General features: G+C 40.0%; 1 protein-coding gene across 2 annotated transcripts; it reads left to right on the top strand.

Annotated features, from left to right (window-relative positions):
- On the top strand, positions 1 to 26139 carry LOC106575979 (uncharacterized). Of its 2 annotated transcripts, none has more exons than XM_082964436.1 (5): positions 1 to 145; positions 1045 to 1292; positions 3045 to 3278; positions 16927 to 17175; positions 17564 to 19684. In XM_082964436.1, the coding sequence occupies exons 2-5, from the start codon at positions 1190 to 1192 to the stop codon at positions 17632 to 17634; spliced, it is 657 nt and encodes a 218-aa protein (XP_082820562.1). In that variant the 5' UTR covers positions 1 to 145; positions 1045 to 1189; the 3' UTR covers positions 17635 to 19684. The 2 variants fall into 2 exon arrangements, with proteins under 2 accessions (XP_082820562.1, XP_045554482.2); XM_045698526.2 differs by lacking the exon at positions 17564 to 19684 and adding an exon at positions 21241 to 26139 and having other exon boundaries at positions 5 to 145.
- The last annotated feature ends 1460 nt before the right edge of the window (positions 26140 to 27599 follow it).

Raw genomic sequence — 27599 nt, 5'->3', positions numbered from 1 at the left:
CCAAGGATCCCGGAAAGCACGGACGGTGTTAGTGGGGGAACAGGAAGTTCCGGACAGAAGCGCACCATTCTTCAGTGTAAGGAAAGCGCCAAAACGGTGCAGTCAAGAAGATAACCTTTGTGTCCGTTTATATTTATTACTACAGGTATGTAATAGGTTTAAACGTTCTAATATCGAAATAATGTCATACCATTTTAGGTAACACATCCGTTTATGTATTATCACGTTTGGTAAAGGTTTGATGTGTTATTTTTGTGTCAAACTGAGTGAAGAACGTATTTTACAAGTTACATAGTTAGAGCTTTGGGGGTTTGTCTGAGTGGATGTACATCGTTTTCTCAAGGTAATTTCATAAGGAATGTATTGACTTGAGATTTCTGAATTCGTTTACAAGTTATTAGTTTTGTGTGAAATTCACGAGCTGCTAAAATGGCGGCGCCCCTCGGTTTGCGTCAACGTACTTCAGTGCAGGCAGTGAGGGTGCAGCAGAGAGACACCATTTCACGGTCACACTACTGTTTTGAAGCTGAACGTAGTGATTATCAGTTATTCTACATGCGTACTAATATTCAGACACTTTAAGCTATCTTTGTCTATAAATATTACTATGGTGTGAACGGAAATCCTTTTGGTTTTTGATTTAAATAATACAGTGAAGAAAAGGTTATTCAGGAAAATAGTACATAGTGCTGCCTAAAACATACTGCAACCTTGTTCTAAATGGTTTTTCAGTCATTTATGCATTTATGTGAATTAAGGAAATCTACTATAGATTAAGAGCTGATTTAAAGTGTAAACTTTGTCTAATGTGAATGAATTCATGTTTTGTTGTCAATGTTGAGCTACCAGATCTATTGAAATGAGATCAGTGTTTGACTTGGACAGGAGCTCACTGGAGCTGAGTACCTGCACCTGTTATAGAATATTAGCTCAAAGTATTGTGGTGCTCCTGCCCCTAAATATAAACAATATTTTTTTGAGAGTAAAGAAAGTGCTAGAACTGAGAACACTAACTTTTGTGTCCGTTTCTCTTTATTACTACAGGCCGGCTAGAATTACATTGAGGCCGGTAACATCAACAGTGAGGACAAACCCAGCCTGCCTCTCTCCTTCCACACTGAGTCCAAACCTACAGTCACTCGGTCCTGATTGTGACAGTGGAGCCCAGTTTGCACTGCAGGACCCAGAGATGGCATCAGTGAAGCTGGAAGACTGCAGTCAAACACTGGAGCTGAATGTCAACATTAAAGATGAAGAAGAGGAGGAGAAGATTGGGAAATCTCTTTCTCATGGTAAGAGCAGGTTCTATCTAACTAAGTTTGTGTTATTCATTCCAACTTCCCACTGTACAGGAAAAGTTGCAGTAGAACTGTTTCATGATGAACTGTTACAATGAGAAGGTAGATGTTATTTCATTCTGAGACTTGCATGGTTTGACACCAGTATTGCCAGCATTTGTTTTATTCACTGGGTTATCTGGAGTGATCAGAGAGTAGACTAAAGAAGTGAAGTAGACAATTTGTCAGTGTTTTAAAGTTCTATGATATGAGTCTGTGTAGTTTCTAACCCTTGTGATAGTGAGTGGAGGATGATATAGGTCATAATTTTCATGACTTTCATGAGTTTTATTCTCTTTTTGTATTGCACAGCCTACTGATATGCATACATACGGTAACAGCCTACTGATATGCATACATACGGTAACAGCCTACTGATATGGATACATACGGTAACAGCCTACTGATATGCATACATACGGTAACGGCCTACTGATATGGATACATACGGTAACGGCCTACTGATATGCATACATACGGTAACGGCCTACTGATATGCATACATACGGTAACGGCCTACTGATATGCATACATACGGTAACGGCCTACTGATATGCATACATACGGTAACGGCCTACTGATATGCATACATACGGTAACAGCCTACTGATATGCATACATACGGTAACAGCCTACTGATATGGATACATACAGTAACAGCCTACTGATATGGATACATACGGTAACAGCCTACTGATATGGATACATACAGTGCATTCGCAAAATATTGTACCCCTTGACTTTTTCCACATTTTGTTACGTTACAGCCTTATTCTAAAATGGATTAAATAAATGTTCCTCATCAATCTACACACAATACCCCATAATGACAAAGCAAAAACAGGTTTTTAGAAATGTTTTCACATTTATATAATATTAAAAACAAATACCTTATTTACATAAGTATTCAGACTCTTTGCTAGGAGACTCGACATTGAGCTCAGGTGCATCCTGTTTCCATTGATCATCCTTGAGATATTTCTATAACTTGATTGTTGTCAACTTGTGGTAAATTCAGTTGATTGGACATGATTTGGAAAGGCACACACCTGTCTATATAAGGTCCCATGTTTGACAGTGTATGTCATAGCAAAAACCAAGCCATGAAGTCGAAGGAATTGTTCATAGAGCTCCATGAAAGGAAAAATTCACAAGCTGGTAAAATGGCGGCGCCACTCGATCTGCATCAACAGACTTCAGTGCAGGCAGTGTGGGTGCAGCAGAGCGAGACAATTTTTACGGTTGCTCTACTGTTTTGAAGCTAAATGTAATGATTATCGGTTTTCTACATGTGTACTAATCCTCAGACACGTTGGTTCTGTCTTTATTTATAAATGTTACTATGGTGTGAACAGGAAATACAATTGGTTTTTGAAGTAATACAGTGAAATACAAGGTTAAGGAAAATAGCACGTAGTGCTGCCGGAAACAAACTGTAACCTTGTACTAAATTGTTTTTGAGTCATTTATGCATTTATCTACTATAGGTTAAGTATTGTCTCAAAAGTATTGTGAAGCTCCTACACCTAAATGTAAACAGTACCGGCACCCAAAATGAGTATCGCCAACTATTTCAGTCCAAGTCAAGCACTAAATTAGATAATTGAACAAGAAAAAATTAAATATACTTTTAGAGAATAAAGAAAGTGCCAGAACTTAAGACAATAATTTTTGTGTCCGTTTCTCTTATACCACTTTCCGACTCAGGTATGAGGCCGGTAACATCAATAATGAGGACAAACCCAGCCTGCCTCTCTCCTTCCACACTGAGTCCAAACCTACAGTCACTGGGTCCTGATAATGACAGTGGAGGCCAGTTTGCACTGCAGGATCCAGAGATGGCATCAGTGAAGCTGGAAGACTGCAGTCAAACACTGGAGTTGAATGTCAACATGAAAGATGAAGAAGAGGAGGAGAAGATTGGGAAATCTGTTAGTCATGGTAAGAGCAGGTTCTATCTAACTTAGTTTGTTGTTTGTTCCAACTTCCCACTGTGCATGACAAGTTGCAGTATAATGAGTGTGTGGTTACTAACCCTTGTGATGTTGAGTTGATGATATACCTCATAATTTTCATGACTTATGAGATACTTTAATAGTTTTTTATTCCCCTTTTGTATTGCACAGCCTACTTACATGAATACGTACACGTAGCCTAGTGGTTAGATCGTTTTGCCAGTAACTGAAAGGCTGCTGGATCGAATCCCAGAGCTGACAAGGTAAAAATAGGTCGTTCTGCCCCTGAGCAAGGCAGGTAACCCACTGTTCCCTGGGCGCTGGAGATGTGAATGTCGATTATGGCAGCCCCCCGCACCTCTCTGATTCAGAGGTTGGGTTAAATGCGGAAGACATATTTCAGTTGAATGCATTCATTTGTACAACTGCCTAGGTACCCCCCTTTCCCATTCGGAAAGTATTTAGACCCCTTGACTTTTTCCACATTTTGTTACCTTACAGCCTTATTCCAAAATGTATTAAATATAAAATGTTCCTCATCAATCTACACACAATACCCCATAACGACAAAGCAAATCTGTTTTTAGAAATGTTTTCACATTTTATACTTAAAAAAACAGAAATGCCTTATTTACGTAAGTATTCAGACCCTTTGCTATGAGACTCGACATTAAGCTCAGGTGCATCCTGTTTCCATTAGATATGTTTCTACAACTTGATTGTTGTCAACCTGTGGTAAATTCAATTGATTGGACATGATTTGGAAAGGCACACACCTGTCTATATAAGGTCCCACAGTTGACAGTGCATGTCAGAGCAAAAACCAAGCCATGAGGTCAAAGGAATTGTCCGTAGAGCTCCATGAAAGGAAACATTCACAAGCTGATAAAATGGCAGCGCCCACTCGGTCTGCGTCAACCGACTTAAGTGCAGGCAGTGTGGGTGCCGCAGAGAGACAATTTTACGGTTGCACTACTGTTTTGACGTTAAATGTGATGATTATTGGTTTTCTACATGTGTACAATTATTCAGACACATTTGTCCGTAGAGCTTCATGAAAGGATTATGTCGGGGCACAGATCTGGGGGAGGGTACCAAAACATTTCTGTAGCGTTTTATTACATTTTTTTATTTAACCTTTTATTTTACTAGGCAAGTCGGTTAAGAACAAATTCTTATTTACAATGACTGCCTGACCCGGACGACGCTGGTTCCGTTGTGCGCCGCCCTATGGGACTCCCAATCATGGCCGGTTGTGATACAGTGTGGATTCGAACCAGTTTCTGTAGTAACGCCTCTAGCACTGAGATGCAGTGCCTTAGACCGCTGCGCCTCTCGGGAGCCCCTTGAAGCGTTGAAGGTCCCCAAGAACACAGTGGCCTCCATCATTCATTACTTATTTATTTTTTTACACATATTTATTAGTTACAATTAGGACAATTACAGAAATACTATTTTATTTTGGTGCAGCCAGAGGAATTGATTGAAATAGACGAAGGAATTTGGGCAGAATAATAATCTTAATGATATTTATTATACCAATAATAGATACAAGCAGTAATGTTCATCTGTTGATGGATTATGTTACTTGTTACTCGTTACCATTGGTTCATAATTTGTTGACTTGTTGTGATTTTAATACCAAGATATGTGAAACTTTGTTCTGTATTCACAAATAGATGCTGTACAACTGGATTCAGTATCTTGCTTGTTGAGGAAAAGGATGGAAGATTTGGTTTTATTAACTTTAAGCCCAAAAAACAGACAAGTTATTCATTAAATTGGTGAGGGAAGAGTTCTTTAGATCTGTTAGGAATAAGAGGGTATTATCAGCATTCAGGGCCACTCAATGTTCAAATTCTGATGTTTTAATTCCACTAATTGACGGTTGGGCCCTTACTGCAATGGCAAAGGATTCTATAGCTAACAGAAAGAGTCCTGGACTGTCTGGACATCCTTGTCTCGTGCACCAAAAAATCTTAAACGGTTGTGAAATGAAGTTGTTAGTGGCAACATCTGTGGTGGGGTCTGTATATTATATCTTAATCCATTTTACAGAAGTAGTTCCCAAATCTCTTAAGCACTTTAAATAAGACCACTCAACTCTATCGAATGCCTTCTCTGCATCAAGTTAGAGTATGGCAGTATCAGGGGACCCTTGACATGTGCACTATGTTTAGTACTCTCCTCACATTGTGAAAACCTTGATGGTTTTTCACGTAGCCATTTTGGTCTTGGTGTATTAGATATGGGAGCACTCTATCCAATCTCCTGGCCAAGGCTTTAGCACTAATTCTTGATGCGGAGTTCAGAAGAGAAATCGGTCTTTCACGTTTTGTTGGGGATTTATCAGGCTTCAGAATGAGAGTAAAACACTCTTTAGAGAGGAAGGGAAGCAACCTTGCTGAAAGGATTCAGCATACAGTGCATTGGGAAATTATTCAGACCATTTTGTTACGTTACAGCCTTATTATAAAATATATTAAATTGTTTTTTTCCCTCATCAATCTACACACTACCCCATAATGACAAAGCAAACACAGGTTTTTAGAAATTTTACCAAAATTATAAAACAACTTTTTTTTTTTAAATGTTAAATTACATTTACATAAGTTTTCATACCCTTTACTCAGTACTTTGTTGAAGCACTTTTGACAGCGATTACAGGCTTGAATCTTGAGTATGACGCTACAAGCTTGGCACTCCTGTATTTGGCGAGTTTATACCATTCTTCTCTGCAGATCCTCTCAAGTTCTTTCACGTTGGATGGGGAGCGTCGCTGCACATCTATTTTCTGGTTTCACCAGAGATGTTCGATCGGGTTCATGTCCAGGCTCTGGCTGGGCCACTCAAGGACATTGAGACTCGTCCCGAAGCCACTCCTGCGTTTTCTTGGCTGTGTGCTTAGGGTAGTTGTCCTGTTGGAAGGTGAACCAAAGCCCCAGTATGAGGTCCTGAGTGCTCTGGAGCAGGTTTTCATCAAGGATCTCCCTGTACTTTGCTCTGTTCATCTTTCCCTCGATCCTGACTAGTCTCCCAGTTACTGCTGCTAAAAAACATCCTCACAGCATGATGCTGCCACCACCATGCTTCACCGTAGGGATGGTGCAAGGTTTCCTCCAGGCGTGATGCATGGCCTTCAGGCCAAGGAGTTCAATCTTGGTTTTATCAGACCAGAGAATCTTGTTTTTCATGGTCTGAGTCCTTTAGGTGCCTTTTGGTCAAACTCCAAGCGGGCTGTCACGTGCCTTTTTTACTGAGTGGCTTCCTTCTTGATTGGTGGAGTGCTGTGGAGATGCTTGTCCTTTTGGAGTTTTCTCCCATCTCCACAGAGGAACTCTGGAGCTCTGTCAGAGTGACAATCGGGTTCTTGGTCACCTCCCTGACCAAGGCCCTTCTCCCCCAATTACTCAGTTTGGCTGGGCGACCAGCTCTAGGATGAGTCTTGGTGGTTCCAAACTTCTTCCATTCAAGAATAATGGAGGCCACTGTGTTCTTGGACCTTCAACGCTGCAGACATTGTTTGGTACTGTGTCTCGACACAATCCTGTCTCAGAGCTCTATGGACAATTCCTTCAACCTCACGGCTTGGTTTTTGCTCTGAAATGCACTGTCAACTGTGGGATGTTATATAGACCGGTGTGTGCCTTTCCAAATAATTTCCAATCTATTGAATTTACCACAGGTGGACTCCAAGTTGTAGAAAAAAGGATGATAAATAGAAGCAGGTTGCACTGGAGCTCGATTTCGAGTCTCATAGCAAAGGGTCTGAATTGTTATGTAAATATGAATACACTGTACATATCCAGAAGTGGACCTAGAAGTTTGTCCTTAAATATCTTCTAAATATCTATTGGGAGCCCGTCTGGACCTGCCTCTTTACCTCCCTTCATATTGAAAATGGCATCAGATATTTCAACACCATCCACTTTCTTTTCCAGATGCAATTTAGTGTCTTCTGAACTAGAGGGAACATCAAGACCTGATTAGTTCTCAGGAGATTCAGAGTTGTAAAGTGTGTTGTAGTAGGAAGCAAATGTTTGGTTTATTTCTACAGGATCCATTGATAATGGTCCTGTTAATTATGAATTGCATTAATGGCTCAGTCTGAATTTAACCTCTTAATGCACCAGGCCAGCAATTTACCAGGTTTTCCACCTTGATCATTGGACTGTTTCAGCCTAGTTAAGCTGTTTGCAGCCTTTGAGTTGGAAAGTTCTTCATACCGAGCTTTAAGAGCAAATAATTCCTTGTTTACTTCTACTGAGTTATCCAAATAATTTTCCCTCTCCATTTCTCTGATTTTCATTTTCAGCTTTAATTGATATGAAACTGGTAAAACGTATAATTTCCCCCCTAATATATGCTTTGAAAGCCTCCCATCTGGTACTCGCTGACGGTTGGTCAGTGTTCAATGTAAAATAAACCTCTATATGCACTCCAAAGTAATGTACAAAGTCCTGGTCCTGTAACTATCTGGGATGCAAACACCATCTAGAGGATCCTTTTACTAGTTTTGTATCCTTATAGAATGACGACACAAGGGAACGGTCACTCTGAACAATACTATCATATCCACTTCCTGCTACATTGGGAAGCAATGAGCAAGAATCTAAAAAGTAGTCTATATGAGAATATGATTTAAATATGACGAGTAACATGAATACTCCCTTTTACTTGGGTTCTGAGTCCTCCAAGGTTCACATAGATTAAAGTCCTTAAGGAAATGCTGTAATTTCTTTCTACTCTGCGAGTGGGAAGTGTCTAACCAGAGGAGCGATCTAGAGGGGATTTTAATTGATCCTCCTGCCATTTGGAAGGGAGGTTATCAATAGAAATGGGATTATCATCATTAGGACCATAAACATTAACCAGATGAATATGCTCATTCAAAGAGTTTCCTGTATCAGAATGTATCTACCACATGTATCAGTTAAAATAGTATCCACTTGAAACGGAACAGATTTGTGAATTAAAACCATAACACCATGAGAATGAGGATGCTATTTCTTTCCCTTGCCATCTCCTGCATAATTTAAGTAGCTCATCCTTCAAGTGAGTTTCTTGTAGGAACACAATAGATGAAAGAAGTTGTTTAAGCCTAATAATAACCTGTTTTAAGCTTGGATAGGTTAAACTCCACAGACATTCCAAAGTATATTTCAGTTTTGCATTAAAGTCAAAGTAAAAATCTCGTTCTGCCATTGAACAAGGCAGTTAACCCACTGTTCCCCGGTAGACCATCATTGTAAATAAACGTGTTCTTAACTGACTTGCCTAGTTAAAGGTTACATTTAAAAAACAATTTAAAGTAATTTAACCAAAGATGTAAACATGGATTAAGCTATAGCATAAAGACATACCTAAAATATGTTTAGTAACCACAAGGACCGCAGGAATATTTTGTAGTGAGGAAAAATATGTAAACATCTGTTGGAACAAACAAATCTATCCTAACAGTAAAACACTGAACCTCATTCCACTGTCTCCCTAACCGAGAAATCCAACGCTTCCTCTCCCTAATCATAGAGTGTAGCCTGGTGGACGACTGATCCATTAAAGCGAGCAGTCTAACCTAAGCGACTCTAAACAAAACGGTGCCTCCTACCTTCTCTCGGCCATTACTCCTCACGAACAAAACAAAAGGCATATCTAGCAAGATGTTATGTAAAATATCACATAGTATTCATTTGAAAAGAGTAAAGAATAGCTCCACCTAAAACAGTAACACTAGTTAGTGAAGCCTGAGACTAACGTTACAGTATGGACAGTCCAAAATAGTTGTAGATGATCCACAACACAGGGTCTTTAGCTAGTAGCTACCAAGTAACAAAATGGCCCTCACATATAGCATTAACGTAGTATACCATGATACGTTTATAAACCAAAAATATGATCAAAGATCAGAAATGAACAGCCTACGTGAGAAAAAGAGATATCGTTGAATATGTGCTACATTACTTTGACACTCACGTGCAAGGTGAACATCATGTGCAATCATTTTAGTCCAAGGATATGATCGAAAAGCCTTGGTCAGGGAGGTGACCACGAAGCCGATGGTCACTGACAGAGCTCCACAGAGCAGAGCTCTGGAGATGGGGAAAACCTTCCAGAAGGACAACCGTCTCTGCAGCACTCCACCAATCAGGCCTTTCTGGTACAGTGGCCAGACGGAAGCCACTCAGTAAAAGGCATGTGACAGCCCGCTTGAACCCGATTTGAATATCTCTGGAGGGACTTGAAAATAGCTATGCGGCGACACTCTTCTGCAGAGAAGAATGCGAGAAACTCCCCAAATACAGGTATGCCAAGCTTGTAGCGTCATACCCAAGATGACTGCTTCAACAAAGTACAGAGTAAAGGGTCTGAATACTTATGTAAATGTTATATTTCCCTTTTTGAAATTTATAAAACCTAGCGGCCAAACAGGGAAATGGTTCCAATCATTTTTCATTAATTTTAGAAACAATTAAAATAAGGGCTGTGTTTCGTGTAGGCTTACCCCGGCGTGTTTTTTTGATAACCATGAATATGTATCTAGAACTATGTGACTTATCAATATATTCGGCTCTATTTCCTCTGATTATAAAACGCTAATTAGCATCGAAGTAGACATCATGCAAAACAACATCACTGCAAGCTCCTGCACATCATCTCTTGGGGACACCTTTGCTAACCGTTATTGTGTCAATTTAAAACTTGCACAACACAGTTCACAGAATTGTCCTTTTAAATAAATGTAGCCTATTTATTCATTACTAAATTTAGCTAACATTAGTTAACCCAGAGATCCTTACCTTTGCCTCGATTCGGCAGTCTTGTAGTTGTAGTTCTTTATGATAGCCACATTAGCAGCTAATTAACATTTCATTTTTGTTGTTGGTAAATACAGGCGAATATATTAATAAGTCATCTTGTCGTAGAGAGATTTACATGGTTGTCAAAACGTCACTCCAGGGTAAGCCTACACGAAACACAGCCCTTATTTAACTGTTTCTAAAATCCCCAATGGGGAAAAATGAATGGTGAAAAAATTATTGGAACCATTTCCCTGTTTGACTGCTAGGTTTTATGTGTATTATGCTTTATACTGTGGTACTCTTGGTATGCAGCTACCCGAAACTAGTGTGGTGTAGATGAGCTGAGACACGTGGTAAGATGGTGGGGGGGAAAAAGTGGAATGGGGGATTGCAGTGAGGGATTGCACAAGTCTTCTGGAAGATCTGATGAAGGAGAAGTGCAGTTTTGAGTGAATATGAAATGGAGGATCACACACAACTTTTAGAAGAGCTACAGTAGGAAAGTGAACGTGACAAGATTGAAGATGAATTTACTGTGATGGCCGGTGCAATGATGACCCTCGAGAAGGAGCTGAGTGTAGAGGGAAGCAGTGTGGTGAGGAAGGAGCTGAGTGTAGAGGGAAGCAGTGTGGTCAGGGAGGTAAAAAGAGGGATACGTCCTCCAGTAGCTCAGAGATGGAACCTGGTGAGAGTGAGGATGAAGTACCTTCGGTGAGGAACTCCGATTTCGGGCCTTATCCCAAGGATGATTCTGGCCCAGTGGGAGTGAGATTTTGTAGAGAGAATGGATTCTTGCATTTTGGCTGATCAATATGTGGTGTTAGGTAGAGAAGAGGTTGGTGAAGGTAGCTCGGAGTGGACTTCTGGTGGTCTGTTGTTTCTCCTCTGTCCAGAAGGAGCGGACGCTCCGGATTACGCGATTAGGGACAAGAATTGTGACTTGTAATTTCTTTCCATTTGGTGAGACGTAGAGTGTTGGGAAACAGAGAAGGCATTCTGTCATGCTGAGTTTTAATGCAGCGTCTCTGCCAGATGAGGTCAAGGTAGGAAGTGTCAGTTATCCCGTGAGTGCTTTTGTTCCATAAATACTGCAGTGTTTTAAATGTAACATTTATGGGCCCTTTGCAGGTGTGTGTAGGCATGATATGCCCTAGATGTGAGAAGTGTGCAGGAGGGCATGAGATGAAGGAATGTGTGGTATCGTGGAGAACATTTTGTGTGTAAGTTGTGGGGGTGCCAATGGGGCTGGAGATCTGAGGTGTAGGTGAGAGAAAGGCAGATAGGTTGCCAGGGTTACAGTAGTACAGAAAGTGTAGTATGGCAAAGCAGTGAAGAGAGTGGTAGAGGAAGATGGGTGAGGGATCCTGAGAGGATTCCTGTGAGTAGGCAGAGACCAAGAGAGAGTGATGGGAAGAATATGTGCTTAATTAATTAAGGTGGGCTTTTTATCATTTATAGCCATGGTTACTGCAGAAATGGATAGAAAGTCACAGAAAATAGAGGTTGTGGTGGCAGGGACAGAGAAGTACATGGGATTACGAGGATTAATTGCAGAACAGCTGCAGGCGGTGTTGAGTTGTAGTGGTCTAGCGTAGGACAAGATAGGGTGGAATGGGCTGGTGGGTTTTTGTCATGGAAAATCACCACAAAGGGACTCAGTCAAACTTAAATGAATCATTCTTTATTATCAGCAAGCTGGAGAGGTTCCAACAAACCTAAAGCACCAGAGTACATGTCGATCAGGAGCTCTGCCGGTGCAATCCTTTAAGTTCTCCTATATACTGCTTACACAGACAAGTTATATTTACATGATTTAGCTAATTCATCATTAACGTTTGGTTCCTGCATGTGACTGACCAATACATCACGAGGCTGCTTCTCTCCAAGCTGAGACCTTGAAACTGAGATATCCCTTTTGGTTCCCAGAACAATGTTCTGGGCGTACTGCCAATTGGTCTGAGGAGGTCACAATCACCTGCACGAACCAAGAACATTTTCCCCCACATTTTTTAGAGTGCTTATAGTTGGCAGGGAAATGTTGTATTAATTAGCATATCAATGAATTGAATGTGAATGGCCTCACACCAGTACAGCAGGTGGTGTATGCACCTAAAAGTTGGATGCGATCCGCCAAGCAAATCCCAAAAGAAGGACACAAATGCACGTCGCTTGACTCATATAGAGAATGTGAAAAAGGAGCAAAGTTGATCTCTATTATTGATGTTGGATGAAGAGTATCTACCACCCTATGTAAAGCTGGGATATATAAGATACCCCATAAGAGAGTTGGTGTAAAGCCCCGATGCATTGCAAGAAATGTAAAAGGTTTGGCCACATGTCAAGTGTTTGCAGACGGAAGGCATATGTTATTGTAGAGTATGTGAATGTAAAATGTTGCAACTGTGGTGGGGGTCATGTTCCTGAATTCCCAGACTGCCCTGTTTAGGGTGAAAGAGGTTGAAGTGTCAAGGATCAGGACTGTACAGCAAATCTCCTATGTGGAGTTGGTGAAGAGAGTTTTAGGAGCAAGAGGCCACAGTTCTGAAGAAGAAATGGTGGTGGATGCACCACAACCAGTTGCAAATGTTGTACATCAATCAAGTGATCTGGATTCACTTATTGTGAAGAAGGTGGATATTTTAGTATTTATAACCACAGTTATTAATTGTACTGCACAAGAAGTCCAAGAAGCTGGACATCATATCTGCAGCTGAGAAGTTTTTGGGCCTCCAAGACTACAAGGACTACTGTCACCAGATAATGTTCCGCTCTTACAGGATCATTCTCAGCCTGTGTAGGGAGCTGATTAGAACAGAAAAGCAGGCTGATTTAGTTTAATTTAAATGTTATTGATAGTTTGTATGATTAAAAAATAATAATACTGTATACACTGAACAAACATGTAAAGTGTTGGTCCAATGTTTCATGAGGTGAAATAAAAGTTCCAGACACAAATTCATTTCTAGTTTTGTGCACATTTGTTTACATCCCTGTTAGTGAGCATTTCTTCTTTGCCAAGATAATCCATCCACCTGACAGGTGTGGCATATCAAGATGCTGATTAAATATCAGGATCATCATTACACAGGTGAACCTTGTGCTGGGGACAAGAGTAGCTGAGTAGGTGCTTGGCAGCAGCTAATGGAGATCCCTAATTAATACAAATATAAAAATGCTATTCTAAAATGTGCTGTCTTGTCACACAACACAATGCCACAGATGTCTCCAATTTTGAGGGGAGCATGCAATTGGCAAGCTGACTGCAGGAATTTCCACCAGAGCTGTTGCCAGATAATTTTATGTGAATTTATCTACCTTGTGCCACCTCCAATGTTGTTTTAGAGAATTTGGCAGTATGCACAACCAGTCTCAACTGCAGACCACCATATATGGCATTATGTGGGCGTGCGGTTTGCTGATGTCAATGTTGTGAACAGAGTGCCCCATGGTGGCATTAGGGTTGTGGTATGGGCAGGCATAAGCTACAGACAACAATTGCATTTATCGATGGCAATTTGAATGCACAGAGATCCCATGACCAGATTCTGAGGCCCATTGTCCTGCCATTCATCCGCCGCCATCACCTCATGTTTCAGCATGACAATGCACAGCCCCACGTCGCAAGGATCTGTACACAATTGAAAATGCTGAACATGTCCCAATTCTTCAATGGCCTGCATACTCACCAGACATGTCACTCTTTGAGCATGTTTTGGATGGTCTGGATCGACGTGTACAACAGCTTGTTCCAGTTCCCACCAATATCTGGGGATTTCGCACAGCCATTGAAGAGGAGTGGGACAACATTCCACAGGCCACAATCAACAACCTGATGAACTCCAGGCAATGGAGATGTGTTCCAGTGGAGGCAGCAGCAGCTACCCACTTCTCCAGTGCTTAATTTGTACATTGGGAGGTGCTGGAACCAAAAGTGAGCCTGAGAAGGGGGGTCTGAGGTACCAGAGCACATATTAAATAAATAAAATACCTTTATAATAAAGCATTGGTTGCATTATCATGGCTTTAGCGTACTGGCATAGAGCAGTGGTGTGGAGCCGCTTGCAGAAGTTGCACACATGGAGTACATTTTATTGTAGCCTAGAGTCTGGGAAAAATGTGGGCGTTTGTAAATGGATTTCATGCAGTTCTACATCATTTTAGTTCACTGGAGACTTTTGCAGAATTCTTTTTAATACCTCACAGATAACCAAAATGACAGACTACTTTGACACTTAGTTCAATAAAAACAACCTTGTCTCTAATCCATCAATAGCCTAGTCCAGGTGTGAGGAGAAACACATTGTACAATATGAGGAGGAAGTTATAGTCCTAAACAAGATTTCCAGTTTCACTGACTCACCCAATGATGTGCAGCTCACTCACCGGCCAAAAGCTCATCTCTCTCTTGTTTTACAAAGTAAAGCAATAGGCCTAGATTTGCTCAATAGGCCTAGATGGAAGTTGATAACTTCTTAACATACAGACAGATTAGTATTTTATTTTCAGCAGGATGCATTTGCTTTACAACCTGTGTTTTCCAGTGACTGTATTAGAAATATTGCTAAAGGCCTGTTTTGGCTGCATGCTGTTCACTGACAGATTTGCCACACGTTCCTGACTGTAGACATGCCTTGTGATTTGACTACACACAATCCACAGCTAGGCTATTTTATTTAAATTAGCTATTGATCCTCTGTAGCTAAATACTCCTGGTGTAGTTTTGGGAATTATTTCATTTCTTTCTGAACAGACTGCAGAGTGCTGCAGAACCTCAACACACTTCCCGCAGCTATTATTCTATTAGGAAATAAATGATGAAGTGCAATGCTGGAGAGATGAGTTGCTGGCTCATGTCTATAACAGCACAGAGAGAGAGAGATCATAGAAAGTGAATCTCATTCTAGTTCTGTGAGAGATACAGGCGTGCTTCTCTCACCACAGCAATGGCCACGCCTTGGTCTAAATAGGCTACAATGTTGCACAAACCATAAACCTGGGACGGCCCAACATTAATACATTCTTAGAATATCAGGCACGTTTTCACATTACGTTTGTTAGGAGGCATGACAATTACAGAGGAATCCAAATGTAATTACTCTGATTGCTTTTATTAGGATTTTTACATTGCAAACAGTGGAAATAATTTTTCATGCCACGAGGTAGGCTACCTGATCCTGGCAAACGGGTTCCTGGAACGAAAGACTACAAAACTGAGAGGTGCGGTTGGATCCGGCTCAAATTAAGCACCGACCTTTTCATATTATAGGGTAGGGCCATCCCAAGGATCCCTGAATGCATGGACAGTTGCACCATAGATTGTTTATAACTAAACCAAGATGGACCACAGCCGGTCGTTTCCATTGGGAACAGATGAGTCATAGCGGGCAATGCCAAGCACGAGCTCCTATTGGCGCATTTTAGCACACGACCTGCATATTTCTTTTAGGGAACGCCTCTGTGAAGAACTCGTGTGCAATAACTCAATTCGCATCAGCGTTCCTTCTAAATAACGTGATTATTTCAAACTTTTGCACAGGGTAAAGTCTACAAATCTTAGTCCACTCTGTTCACAACAGATTTTAGTTTTGGTAACAGAAAACTGTATTAAGATCAGATGTTTCATCGATTAGAACATTTGCAGAATGTCGGCCAAAATCCATCTCGCTCCATCTTCTCCCACTGCTGGCCAGTGGGCTTCCTCTCACTACCATATTTGGCAGTGAGTGGAAACGTTCAGCGGATGCTTCACATTTATACTTCTGGTGAAATATCTGTCTCATTGTTCTATCTGTGGCTGTACTGTGGTAGTGGGGGAACAGGAAGTTCCAGGCAGGCACGCACCATTCTTCAGAATAAAGAAAGCGCCAGATCAGTGCAGTTTCTATTTACTACTACAGTTATGTAATAGCAGGTATAAACTTTCTAATATCAAAACAACATGTCATACCATGCTAGGTAACAAATCCGTTAATGTCTTATCACGTTTGGTAATGGTTTGTTATTTTTTTGTCAGATCAAGTGAATGTGAAACTATTTTAAGTCACGCAGCTAGAAACTATGTTTGTCTGAATGGATGTACATAATTTCTTCAAGGTCATTTAATAAAAAATCGATTTGAGATTTCTGAGTTTGTTTTGCATGTTATTGGTTTTGTGTGAAATTCACAAGCTGGTAAAATGGTGGCGTCCATTCTATCTGCGTCAACAGGCTTCAGTGCAGGTGCAGAGCCAATTTCACGGTCGCACTACAGTTTTGAAGCAGAACGCAATGATTATCATATGTAGTAATATTCAGACACATTCAGTTCTATATTTATCTGTAAATTATGGTGTGAATGGGAAATGTGATTGTTTTTTGATGTGAAATACAGTGAAGTCGAGGTTATTCAGGAAAATAGTACATAGTGCTGCCTTAAAACATACTGCAACCTTGTACTAAATGGTTTTTGAGTCATTTATGCATTTGGGAAATCTACTATAGGTTAAGTTAATTTTTGTTGTGTAGACAAATTTTAAAGCGTGTACTTTGTCCAATTTGAATGAATTAATGTTTTGTTACCTACCTCATCTTTTGAAATGAGATGGACAGGAGCTGATTACTGCCACCTCAAATTTCTAGTGTTTGAGCTCATGTTCCTCTTATAGAATATTAGTTCAACAGTATTGTGGAGCTCCTGCACCTAAATATAAACAGTACCGGCACCTATTTCAGTCCAAGTCTAGTACTGAATTAGATAATTGAACAAGAAGAAATAATAATATATATTTTTGAGAGTAAAGAAAGTGCCTGATCTGTCAAGACAAACTTTTTTTCTGTTACTCGTTGTTACTATAGGACGACTAGAATTAAGTCTGAAGCCGGTAACATCAACATTGAGGACAAACCCAGCCTGCCTCTCTCCTTCCACACTGAGTCCAAACCTACAGTCACTGGGTCTTGATTGTGACATTGGAGTCCAGTTTGCACTGCAGGATCCAGAGATGGCATCAGTGAAGCTGGAAGACTGCAGTCAAACACTGGAGCTGAATGTCTACATTAAAGATGAAGAAGTGGAGGAGAAGATTGGGAAATATCTTACTCATGGTAAGAGCAGGTTCTATCTAACTAAGTTTGTTGTTCATTCCAACTTCCCACTGTGCATGAAAAGTTGCAGTAGAACTGTTTCATGATGAACTGTTACAATGAGAAGGTAGATGTTATTTCATTCTACTGAGACTTGAATGGTTTGACACCAGTATTGCCAGTATTTGTTTTATTCACTGGGCTATCTGGAGTGCTCAGAGAGTAGACTAAAGAAGTGAAGTAGACAAACTGCCAGTGTTTTAAAGTTCTATGAAATAAGCTTGTGTAGTTACTAACCCTTGTGATAGTGAGTGGAGGACTCTTACCCACTTTTATGTTGTTATGTAGTTTAATTCCCCTTTTGTATTGTCCAGCCTACTGATATGAATACATATGTCACCCGGTACAGCCAGAAGAGGACTGGTCACCTCTTTGAGCCTGGTTCCTCTCTGCATTTCTTCCAAGGATCCTGCTTTCTAGGGAGTTTTTACTAGCCACTGTGCTTCTACATCAGCATTGCTTGCTCTTTGGGGATTTTAGGCTGGGTTTCTGTAATGCACTTTGACATTTGCTGATGTAAAAAGGGCTTCATAATATACATTTGATTGACATGTATTAGAGGTCGACCGATTATGATTTTTTTAACGCCGATACCGATTATTGGAGGACCCCAAAAAAAGCCTATACCAATTAATCGGCCAATTTTTTTACAACTTTTTTTATTTAGTTATTTTGATAATGACAATTACAACAATACTGAATGAACACTTATTTTAACTTAATATAATACATCAATAAAATCAATTTAGCCTCAAATAAATAATGAAATATGTTCAATTTGGTTTAAATAATGCAAAAACAAAGTGTTGGAGAAGAAAGTAAAAGTACAATATGTGCCATGTAAAAAAGCTAACGTTTAAGTTCCTTGCTCAGAACACGAGAACATATGAAAGCTGGTGGCTCCTTTGAACATGAGTCTTCAATATTCCTTAGGTAAGAAGTTTTAGGTTGTAGTTATTATAGGAATTATAGGACTATTTCTCTCTATGCGATTTGTATTTCATATACCTTTGACTATTGATTGTTCTTATAGGCACTTTAGTATTGCCAGTGTAACAGTATAGCTTCCATCCCTCTCCTCGCTCCTACCTGGGCTTGAACCAGGAACACATCGACAAAAGCCACCCTCGAAGCAGCGTTACCCATGTAGAGCAAGGGGAAACAACTACTCCAAGTCTCAGAGCGAGTGACGTTTGAAACGCTATTAGCGCGCACCCGGCTAACTAGCTAGCCATTTCAAATTGGTTACACCAGCCTAATCTTGGGAGTTGACAGGCTTGAAGTCATAAACAGCGCAATGCATTGCGAAGGGCTGCTGGCAAAAAGCACGAAAGTGCTATTTTGAATGAATGCTTACGAGCCTGCTGCTGCCTACCATCGCTCAGACTGCTCTATCAAATCATAGACTTAATTATAACATAATAACACACAGAAATACGAGCCTTAGGTCATTAATATGGTCAAATCCGGAAACTATCATCTCGAAAACAAAACGTTATTCCTGTTACATTGCACAACCTTCAATGTTATGTCATAATTACGTAAAATTCTGGAAAATTAGTTCGCAACGAGCCAGGCGGCCCAAACTGTTGCATATACCCTGACTGCGTGCAATGAACGCAAAATGACACAATTTCACCTGGTTAATATTGCCTGCTAACCTGGATTTCTTTTAGCTAAATATGCAGGTTTAAAAATATATACTTCTGTGTATTGATTTTAAGAAAGGCATTGATGTTTATGGTTAGGTACAGTCATGCAACGATTGTGCTTTTTTCCGCATATGCGCTTTTGTTCAATCATCCCCCGTTTGGCGAAGTCGGCTGTCTTTGTTAGGAAGAAATAGTCTTCACAGTTCGCAACGAGCCAGGCGGCCCAAACTGCTGCATATACCCTGACTCTGTTTGCAAGAGAAGTGACACATTTTCCCTAGTTAAAATAAATTCATGTTAGCAGGCAATATTAACTAAATATGCAGGTTTAAAAAATATATACTTGTGTATTGATTTTAAGAAAGGCATTGATTTTTATGGTTAGAGCAACGTGTACCTAAGCGATTATATGCAACGCAGGACAGGCTAGATAAACTAGTAATATCATCAACCATGTGTAGTTAACTAGTGATTATGATTGATTGATTTGTTTTTTATAAGATAAGTTTAACCTCTATGGGCTAGGTGGTACGCAAGCGTCCCACCCGTGGTGCACTCCATCAACAGCAGGTGCATTTCAAGAGCGGCAAATTTGAATCCAAATAAATGCCAAAATTCAAATTTTTCAAACATACAACTATTTTACACCCTTTGAAAGATAAACATCTCCTTAATCTAACCACGTTTTACGATTTCAAAAAGGTTTTACGGCGAAAGCATAAATTTAGAGTATGTTAGGACAGTACATTTACAAGAGTTGTGTGTAATGTTGTGCCAATTCAAAGACAGGCGTCACCAAAACCATAAATCAGCTAAAATGATGCACTAACCTTTTACAATCTCCAACAGATGACACTCCTAGGACATTGTGTTAGACAATGCATGCATTTTTAGTTCTATCAAGTTCATATTTATATCCAAAAACAGCGTTTTACTGTGGCGTTGATGTTCAGGAAATCGTTTCCCTCCAATAACCGGCATTCAAGTCAGCACCACAAATTAAATAATTAAAATTAGAAAACATTGGTAAAATATTATATTGTCATTTAAAGAATTATAGATTTACATCTCTTGAACGCAATCAACTTGCCAGATTTAAAAATAACCTTACTGGGAAATCACACTTTGCAATAATCTGAGCACTGCGCCCAGAAAAATACGCGTTGCGATACAGACTAGCCGTCATGTTGGGGAGATCTAAAATCGAAAATACTATGTAAATAATCCATTACCTTTGATTCTCTTCATCAGATGTCACTTCCAGGTATCACAGGTCCATAACGAATGTAGTTTTGTTCAAAAAAGCTCATCATTTATGTCCAAAAATCTCCGTCTTGTTAGCACATGATCTAAGCCCGCCGGACTTCACTTCATGAACGAGGGGAAAAAATATATTTACGTTCGTTCAAACATGTCAAACGTTGTATAGCATAAATCATTAGGGCCTTTTTTAACCAGAACATGAATAATATTCAAGGTGGACGAATGCATTCTCTTTTATAACGTATTGGAACGAGGGTACCCAACATGAACTCGTGCGCCAGGTGTCTAATGGGCCATCATCGTTCCATGGCTCTTGTTCGGTCAGATCTCCCTCCAGAAGACTCAAAACACTTTGTAAAGGCTGGTGACATCTAGTGGAAGCAATAGGAAGTGCCAAAATATTCCTCAGCCCCTGTGTTTTTCAATGGCATAGGTTTAAAGGTAATACAACACATCAGGTATCCACTTCCTGTCAGAAAATGTCTCAGGGTTTTGCCTGCCAAATGAGTTCTGTTATACTCACAGACACCATTCAAACAGTTTTAGAAACTTTAGGGTGTTTTCTATCCATATATAATAAGTATATGCATATTCTAGTTACTGGGTAGGATTAGTAACCAGATTAAATCGGGTACATTTTTTTATCCAGCCGTGCAAATACTGCCCCCTAGCCCCAACAGGTTAATGCTAGCTAGCAACTTACCTTGGCTTCTTACTGCATTCGCGTAACAGGCAGGCTCCTCGTGGAGTGCAATGTAAAGCAGGTGGTTAGAGCGTTGGACTAGTTAACCGTAAGGTTGCAAGATTGAATCCCTGAGCTGACAAGGTAAAAATCTGTCGTTCTGCCACTGAACAAGGCAGTTAACCCACCGTTCCTAGGCCATCATAGAAAATAAGAATGTGTTCTTAACTGACTTGCCTAGTTAAATAAAGGTAAAAAAAAAATGATTTGTAAAAAAAAATCGGCCAAGTCGGCGTCCAAAAATACCGATTTCCGATTTGTTGTGAACTTGAAATCGGCCCTAATTAAATAGGCCATTCTGATTAATCGGTCGACCTGTAACATGTATATCACACCAACTGACTGGTTCTTCTGATGTTGTTCACACAGGAGACCATGTTGAGACATTCTCTACATCCAGAGAGCAAACAGCAGGAAGGTCATGGAGCTAAGAGGTCTCACCGCTGCCCACATTGTGAGGAGATTTTCCCAATTCTATCAAAGCTAAAAATACACCTAAAAATACACTCAGGAGAGAATCCGTATTCCTGTACTGACTGTGGGAAGAGATTCACAACATCAAGGGCTCTGACAGTTCACCAGAGACTGCACCCTGGAGAAAAGCCTTACTCCTGCCCTGACTGTGGAAAGATTTTCTCTCGACTGGGCACCTTAAAAAGACACGAATATATACATACAGGAGTGAAGCCTTACTCCTGCTCTGACTGTGTAAAATGCTACACATCATCATCTGAGCTAAAACTTCATCAGAGAGTGCACACTGGAGAGAAGCCTTACTCCTGCTCTGACTGTGGGAAGAGTTTCTCTCGACAGGGTTTTTTAAAAGTACATGAACTTATACATACAGGAGTGAAGCCTTACTCCTGCTCTGACTGTGGGAAGATTTTCTCTCGACTGGGCACCTTAAAAAGACACGAATATATACATACAGGAGTGAAGCCTTACTCCTGCTCTGACTGTGTAAAATGCTACACATCATCATCTGAGCTAAAACTTCATCAGAGAGTGCACACTGGAGAGAAGCCTTACTCCTGCTCTGACTGTGGGAAGAGTTTCTCTCGACAGGGTTTTTTAAAAGTACATGAACTTATACATACAGGAGTGAAGCCTTACTCCTGCTCTGACTGTGGGAAGATTTTCTCTCAACTGGGCCACTTAAAAAGACATGAACGTATACATACAGGAGTGAAGCCTTACTCCTGCTCTGACTGTGTGAAATGCTTCACAACATCAACTGAGCTAAAAGTCCATCAGAGAACACACACAGGAGAGAAGCCTTACTCCTGCTCTGACTGTGTAAAATGTTTCACAACATCAACTGAGCTAAAAGTCCATCAGAGAACACACACAGGCGAGAAGCCTTACTCCTGCTCTGACTGTGGAAAGAGTTTCTCTCAATCGTGCCACTTAAAAAGACACCAAGGTAAATTTAAAGGAGAGAAGCCTTACCACTGATCTGACTGTGGAAAATGTTTTTAAAACAACAGCTGAGCTTAAAGGTCATCAGAGAACAGACACAAGAGAGAAGCCTTACTTCTGCTCTTAATTTGGCAAGAGTAACTCGAGTAAAAGTCTAAAAGTATTTGGTTGTAAATATACCTTAGTATCAAAAGTAAAAGTGAATAATTAAAAATTCCTTAAATTAACCTCTACGTGATGGATGTCCCTTAACCTGGACGGTTGTTGCTAACGTGCGCCAATGTGACTAAAATTATGTTGTATACAACAGCCAACTTTCCAGGACATAGACATGTTTTTATATGGGCAGAAAGCTTAAATTCTTGTTAATCTTCTACAGTGTCCAATTTAACATTAGCTGTTACATTGAAAGAATACCATGCTATTGTTTGAGGAGAGTGCACAACAACATTTATCATGGCAACTGGTTTAATACATTCACCTCTGAAGGTCAATAATGTACTTACATTCAGTAATCTTGCTCTGATTTGTCATCCTGAGGGTCCCAGAGATAAAATGTAGCGTAGTTTCATTTGCTAAAATCTATTTTTATGTTCAAATGTAGGAACTGGGTTCTACATTTTTAACCCCTGCTGTCTCTGGCACCACACCCACCCTGCCCAGCCATCTAGATGTGTGAAAGTTTGTGTATAAACTAATGGTCCATCATGTATGACATTCCTGGCAGTGTGTAAACTTAAATGTTTTATTTCTAGAGCATTTTTGTATGTTCTCTATAGTTTTGTACTTAAATGTATCAATTGACCAATTCAGCACATTTGGGGAAACTCCTGGCAGACTTGATACAGTGCAGTAATGTAATTCTTCACTGGATCAGTCAGAACCTTTGCACACTGCTGCCATCTGGTGGCCAAAATCTAAACCACACCTAGACTCCTATCTGAAAGTATGGGCTTTCTCTTGCATTTCAAAGATGAAAAAGAAAAACACAGGTTTTATTGTTTATATTATCTTTTACCAGATCTAATGTGTTATTTTCCAACATTAATTTCACATTTCCACACACTTCAAATGGTATCAAGAGTATGCATATCCTTGCTTCAGGTGCTGAGCTACAAGCAGTTAGATTTGGGTATGTTGTTTTAGGTGAAAATGTAAAAGTGTACGATCCTTAAGACGTTTTTAAGCAAACCAGATGGCACAATTGTGTGTTTTATTTTTTACATTACGGTAACCAGGGGCACACTCCAACACCATTTACAAGCAAAGCATTTGTGTTTAGTCAGTCCACCAGACCAGAGGCAGTAGGGATGACCAGGGATGTTATCTTGATAAGTGTGTGAATTGGACCATTTTCTGTCCTGCTAATCATAAAAACATTTGAGTTCTTTTGAGTGTCAGGGAAAATGTATGGAGTTAAAAGTATTATTTACTCTAGGAATTTTGTGAAATAAATGTAAAAGTTGTCAAAAATATAAATAGTAAAGTACAGATACCCCCAAAAAACTACTTAAATAATTTTTACTTCAGTACTTTACACCACTGTATGCATCCATGCCGTGTGTCAAGGTGAAGGTGTGGGGTGTGTTTTCATGGCACATATTGGGCCCCTTTTTAAAAGTTGAGTAACGTTTGAATGCCACAGAATATCTAAACATCATTGCCAATCAGGTGCCTCCCTTCATGGCAGCAGTGTATCCATCTGCAAATGGATTCTTTTAGCAGGATTATGCCTAATGCCACAAGGTTTGTCCAGGAATGGTTCCAAGAACATTACTTCTTTGTCCATCTGTGGGAGGAGATGGAATGAGCTATTTGGAGTAGATCCATTCGCAGCCAACTTGACACAATTGTAGGAAGCATTGGAGTCAACATGGGCCAGCATCTCTTTAGAACGCACTCAACACCTTGGACAGTCCATGTCCTGACGAATTGAGGCTGTTCCTAGGACAAAGGGGGGTGCAACTCACTATTAGGAAGGTGTTTCAAATATGTTGTACTAGGGATGCACCGATATGACATTTTTGGCCAATACGCTATCCAATATTTTCCTTGCCAAAAGAACGATACCAATAACCGATATTTAACATTTTAGCGGCCTTTTAAGCATTCTAGTACAGTTAAATAGTTAACACGGACGCAGTGGTCTGCAAGAGGCGTCACTACAGTCCCTGGTTTGAATCCAGGCTGTATCACATCCAGACATGATTGAGAGTCCCATAGGGCGGCGCACAATTGGCCCAGTGTCGTCCGGGGTAGGCCGTCCTTGTAAATAAGAATTTTGTTCTTAATTAACTGATTTGCCTAGTTAAGTAAAGTTTACACACACACAGTCTTGTATTTGTAACCAATTTAGGACTCCTCACAAATACATACATTTTGAGGACCATGCTTTCCAGATATCTTAGAATCACAGAAATTACACTCATGAGTTAGAAAACAAATCTATTATGAGGAAATCACCTAAAGTTGCTGACACCTTGAAAAAAGTTAACTTGTAATTTTACCAACTACTTGAGACCGTACATTGCAAATCAAATTGTATTGGTCACATACACATGGTTAGCAGATGTTAATGCAAGTGTAGCGAAATGCTTGTGCTTCTAGTTCCGACCGTGCAGTAATATCTAACAAGTAATCTAACAATTTCACGACAACTACCTTATACACTCACAAGTGTAAAGGAATGAATAAGAATATGTACATATAAATATAAGGATGAGCGATGGCCAAACGGCATAGGCAAGATGCAGTAGATGGTATAGAGTACAGTATATACATATGAGATGAGTAATGCAGGGTATGTAAACATGATATAAAGTGGCATTGTTTAAGTGACTAGTGATACGTTTATTACATCAAATTATTAAAGTGGCTAGAGATTGAATCTGTATGTTGGCAGCAGCCACTCGGCCATCGAGAGAATACCTCTTATGAAATCTATAAAAGCTATCCAACTGCCTACGTTTTACCTAATGGAAGCGTAAAATAATTAACAAGTTTAAATTCTTGATATTTGACGCATTCATTCTATTTTATGACTGAAAATATTCATGTTGAAGCCACAATGATGCAACTCAACGGCTGAAGTGTAGTTCTTCTGTAAAGTATTTCAACTGGAACAACCATTTCACTAATGGATTCAATATATCCAAGTAACAGTTTAATAGTTTAGAATGTATTTTTTTTTTCTGTAACATTCAAAGTCAGCAGGCTTTGTATTCTTGAGACCTTAGTCACTCCAAAAGTGAACAACCCACCTGGGAAGACTTCCCCCGAACAGAGTGAGATGGAGGACATTCATCAATTGCCTATGAGCTTAAGTCAAATAAGTCCCATTAAATCCTCAGAGGTACACCAAGATACCCAGAAGCATCTCATACACTTATTTTCTCTGATCTGCAACTATTCTGTTGTGTACATAGAACTTTACTGCTCTCCAGTCCCTGTTTACTAGCGTGTGGGGAGAAGCAGCAATGCATTTCTGTCTTGTTTTCCAGGCGTTTTTCCCATTCGGATAAAATCTTCAACTGCATCCACCTCTATTGTCGACCAATACCTTTTTGTTTCTTTGGAAAGAGATGACATCATGAATGACTACATTATATAAAGGTTGAGAACAATACAGTACTTGAACATTTCTCTGTATTTACTCTACAAGGTTGCAGCTGTATCTGCAGAGAGTGTGTTGAGGTTAAACTAACAATCCCATCTAAATAACTACATAGAGGATGTGAGAGAAGAATGTGCAATGCTGACATTAAGGCAGACTCAATCTGTATGGAATCTAAGCCCAACAAATTGTTTGCAATGTAAGCCTTATAATAAAAGCAATACTTATTAAATGAAGTTCCCTCCCCCAAGAAAAACAATGTAAAGCGTGGTAATCCTTCTGTGTTATCATCTATCCTGACACACTAGTTCCCTCCTCCAGGTAAAACAATGTAAAGCGTGGTAATCCTTCTGTGTTATCATCTATCCTGACACACTAGTTCCCTCCTCCAGGTAAAACAATGTAAAGCGTGGTAATCCTTCTGTGTTATCATCTATCCTGACACACTAGTTCCCTCCTCCAGGTAAAACAATGTAAAGCATGGTAATCCTTCTGTGTTATCATCTATCCTGACACACTAGTTCCCTCCTCCAGGTAAAACAATGTAAAGCGTGGTAATCCTTCTGTGTTATCATCTATCCTGACACACTAGTTCCCTCCTCCAGGTAAAACAATGTAAAGCGTGGTAATCCTTCTGTGTTATCATCTATCCTGACACACTAGTTCCCTCCTCCAGGTAAAACAATGTAAAGCGTGGTAATCCTTCTGTGTTATCATCTATCCTGACACACTAGTTCCCTCCTCCAGGTAAAACAATGTAAAGCGTGGTAATCCTTCTGTGTTATCATCTATCCTGACACACTAGTTCCCTCCTCCAGGTAAAACAATGTAAAGCGTGGTAATCCTTCTGTGTTATCATCTATCCTGACACACTAGTTCCAGATCTAACGTCTTGACTTGTGTCCAATCCAACCTGAACCGTTCTGTGCTGGCATGGTTGGAAATACACTAACTGATGAAGACAGGATTGATCTGGACCAGCACAGTACCATACGTTGACACTACAGAGTGAAAATGCACTGACTGAAGGCAGCAGGAAACATGCTAACCATGTGAGCCTCTCTTGTCCCAGCTTTCCCTTGGTCATTGGCTGTTTGGCCCGAGTCGCTGACATCTCTCCTGGAAAACATGTATTTTTCGAAAAGGACATTGTAATTAAGAATACGTCCATGTCTATGTAAGGTATAGGCATACCGGTCAGATTTTCTTCATAGGATTTTTCAGACGACACCTTTCTCTCAGTCATTCTCTGATGAACAAGAGTCTGCAGCCTCATTATTTTCAGCCATGTTTATTTATTAAAGATAGCCAAAAGAAGAATGCTAAATTGAGGCAAGCTAAATCTGCGCAAAACAAAACTTTGGTTTTTATTGTCAAAGTGTAAACTTTTTGCCATTAAACTAAACACTGGGACTGGGAAAACTTACCACTGGGACTGATGGTTATTTGATCCAGAGTTTTCTCCTTGAACTCTGCCAATCTGCCCTGTTCCCACGCCATCAGTATTTTACTTATTTTTGCCAACTGAAGCGTTCCCTCTGGAAGACGGTAGAACTTTCGATGAATCCGAATGTCGTGACCCAAGAAGTCAGCAAACTGGTCCTGTTCTGTATCATTGAGATTTAACACTCTGGAGAGGGTGGCAACCTGTTTTCGTAGTTTAGTTGATGACAATGCTTCAGGTAACTTGGCACCA

This window comes from Salmo salar, chromosome 17, assembly GCF_965601325.2.
Source record: "Salmo salar chromosome 17, fSalSal1, whole genome shotgun sequence".
Classification (NCBI taxonomy): domain Eukaryota; kingdom Metazoa; phylum Chordata; class Actinopteri; order Salmoniformes; family Salmonidae; genus Salmo; species Salmo salar.
This window is presented reverse-complemented; position numbering and strand designations above follow the sequence as displayed.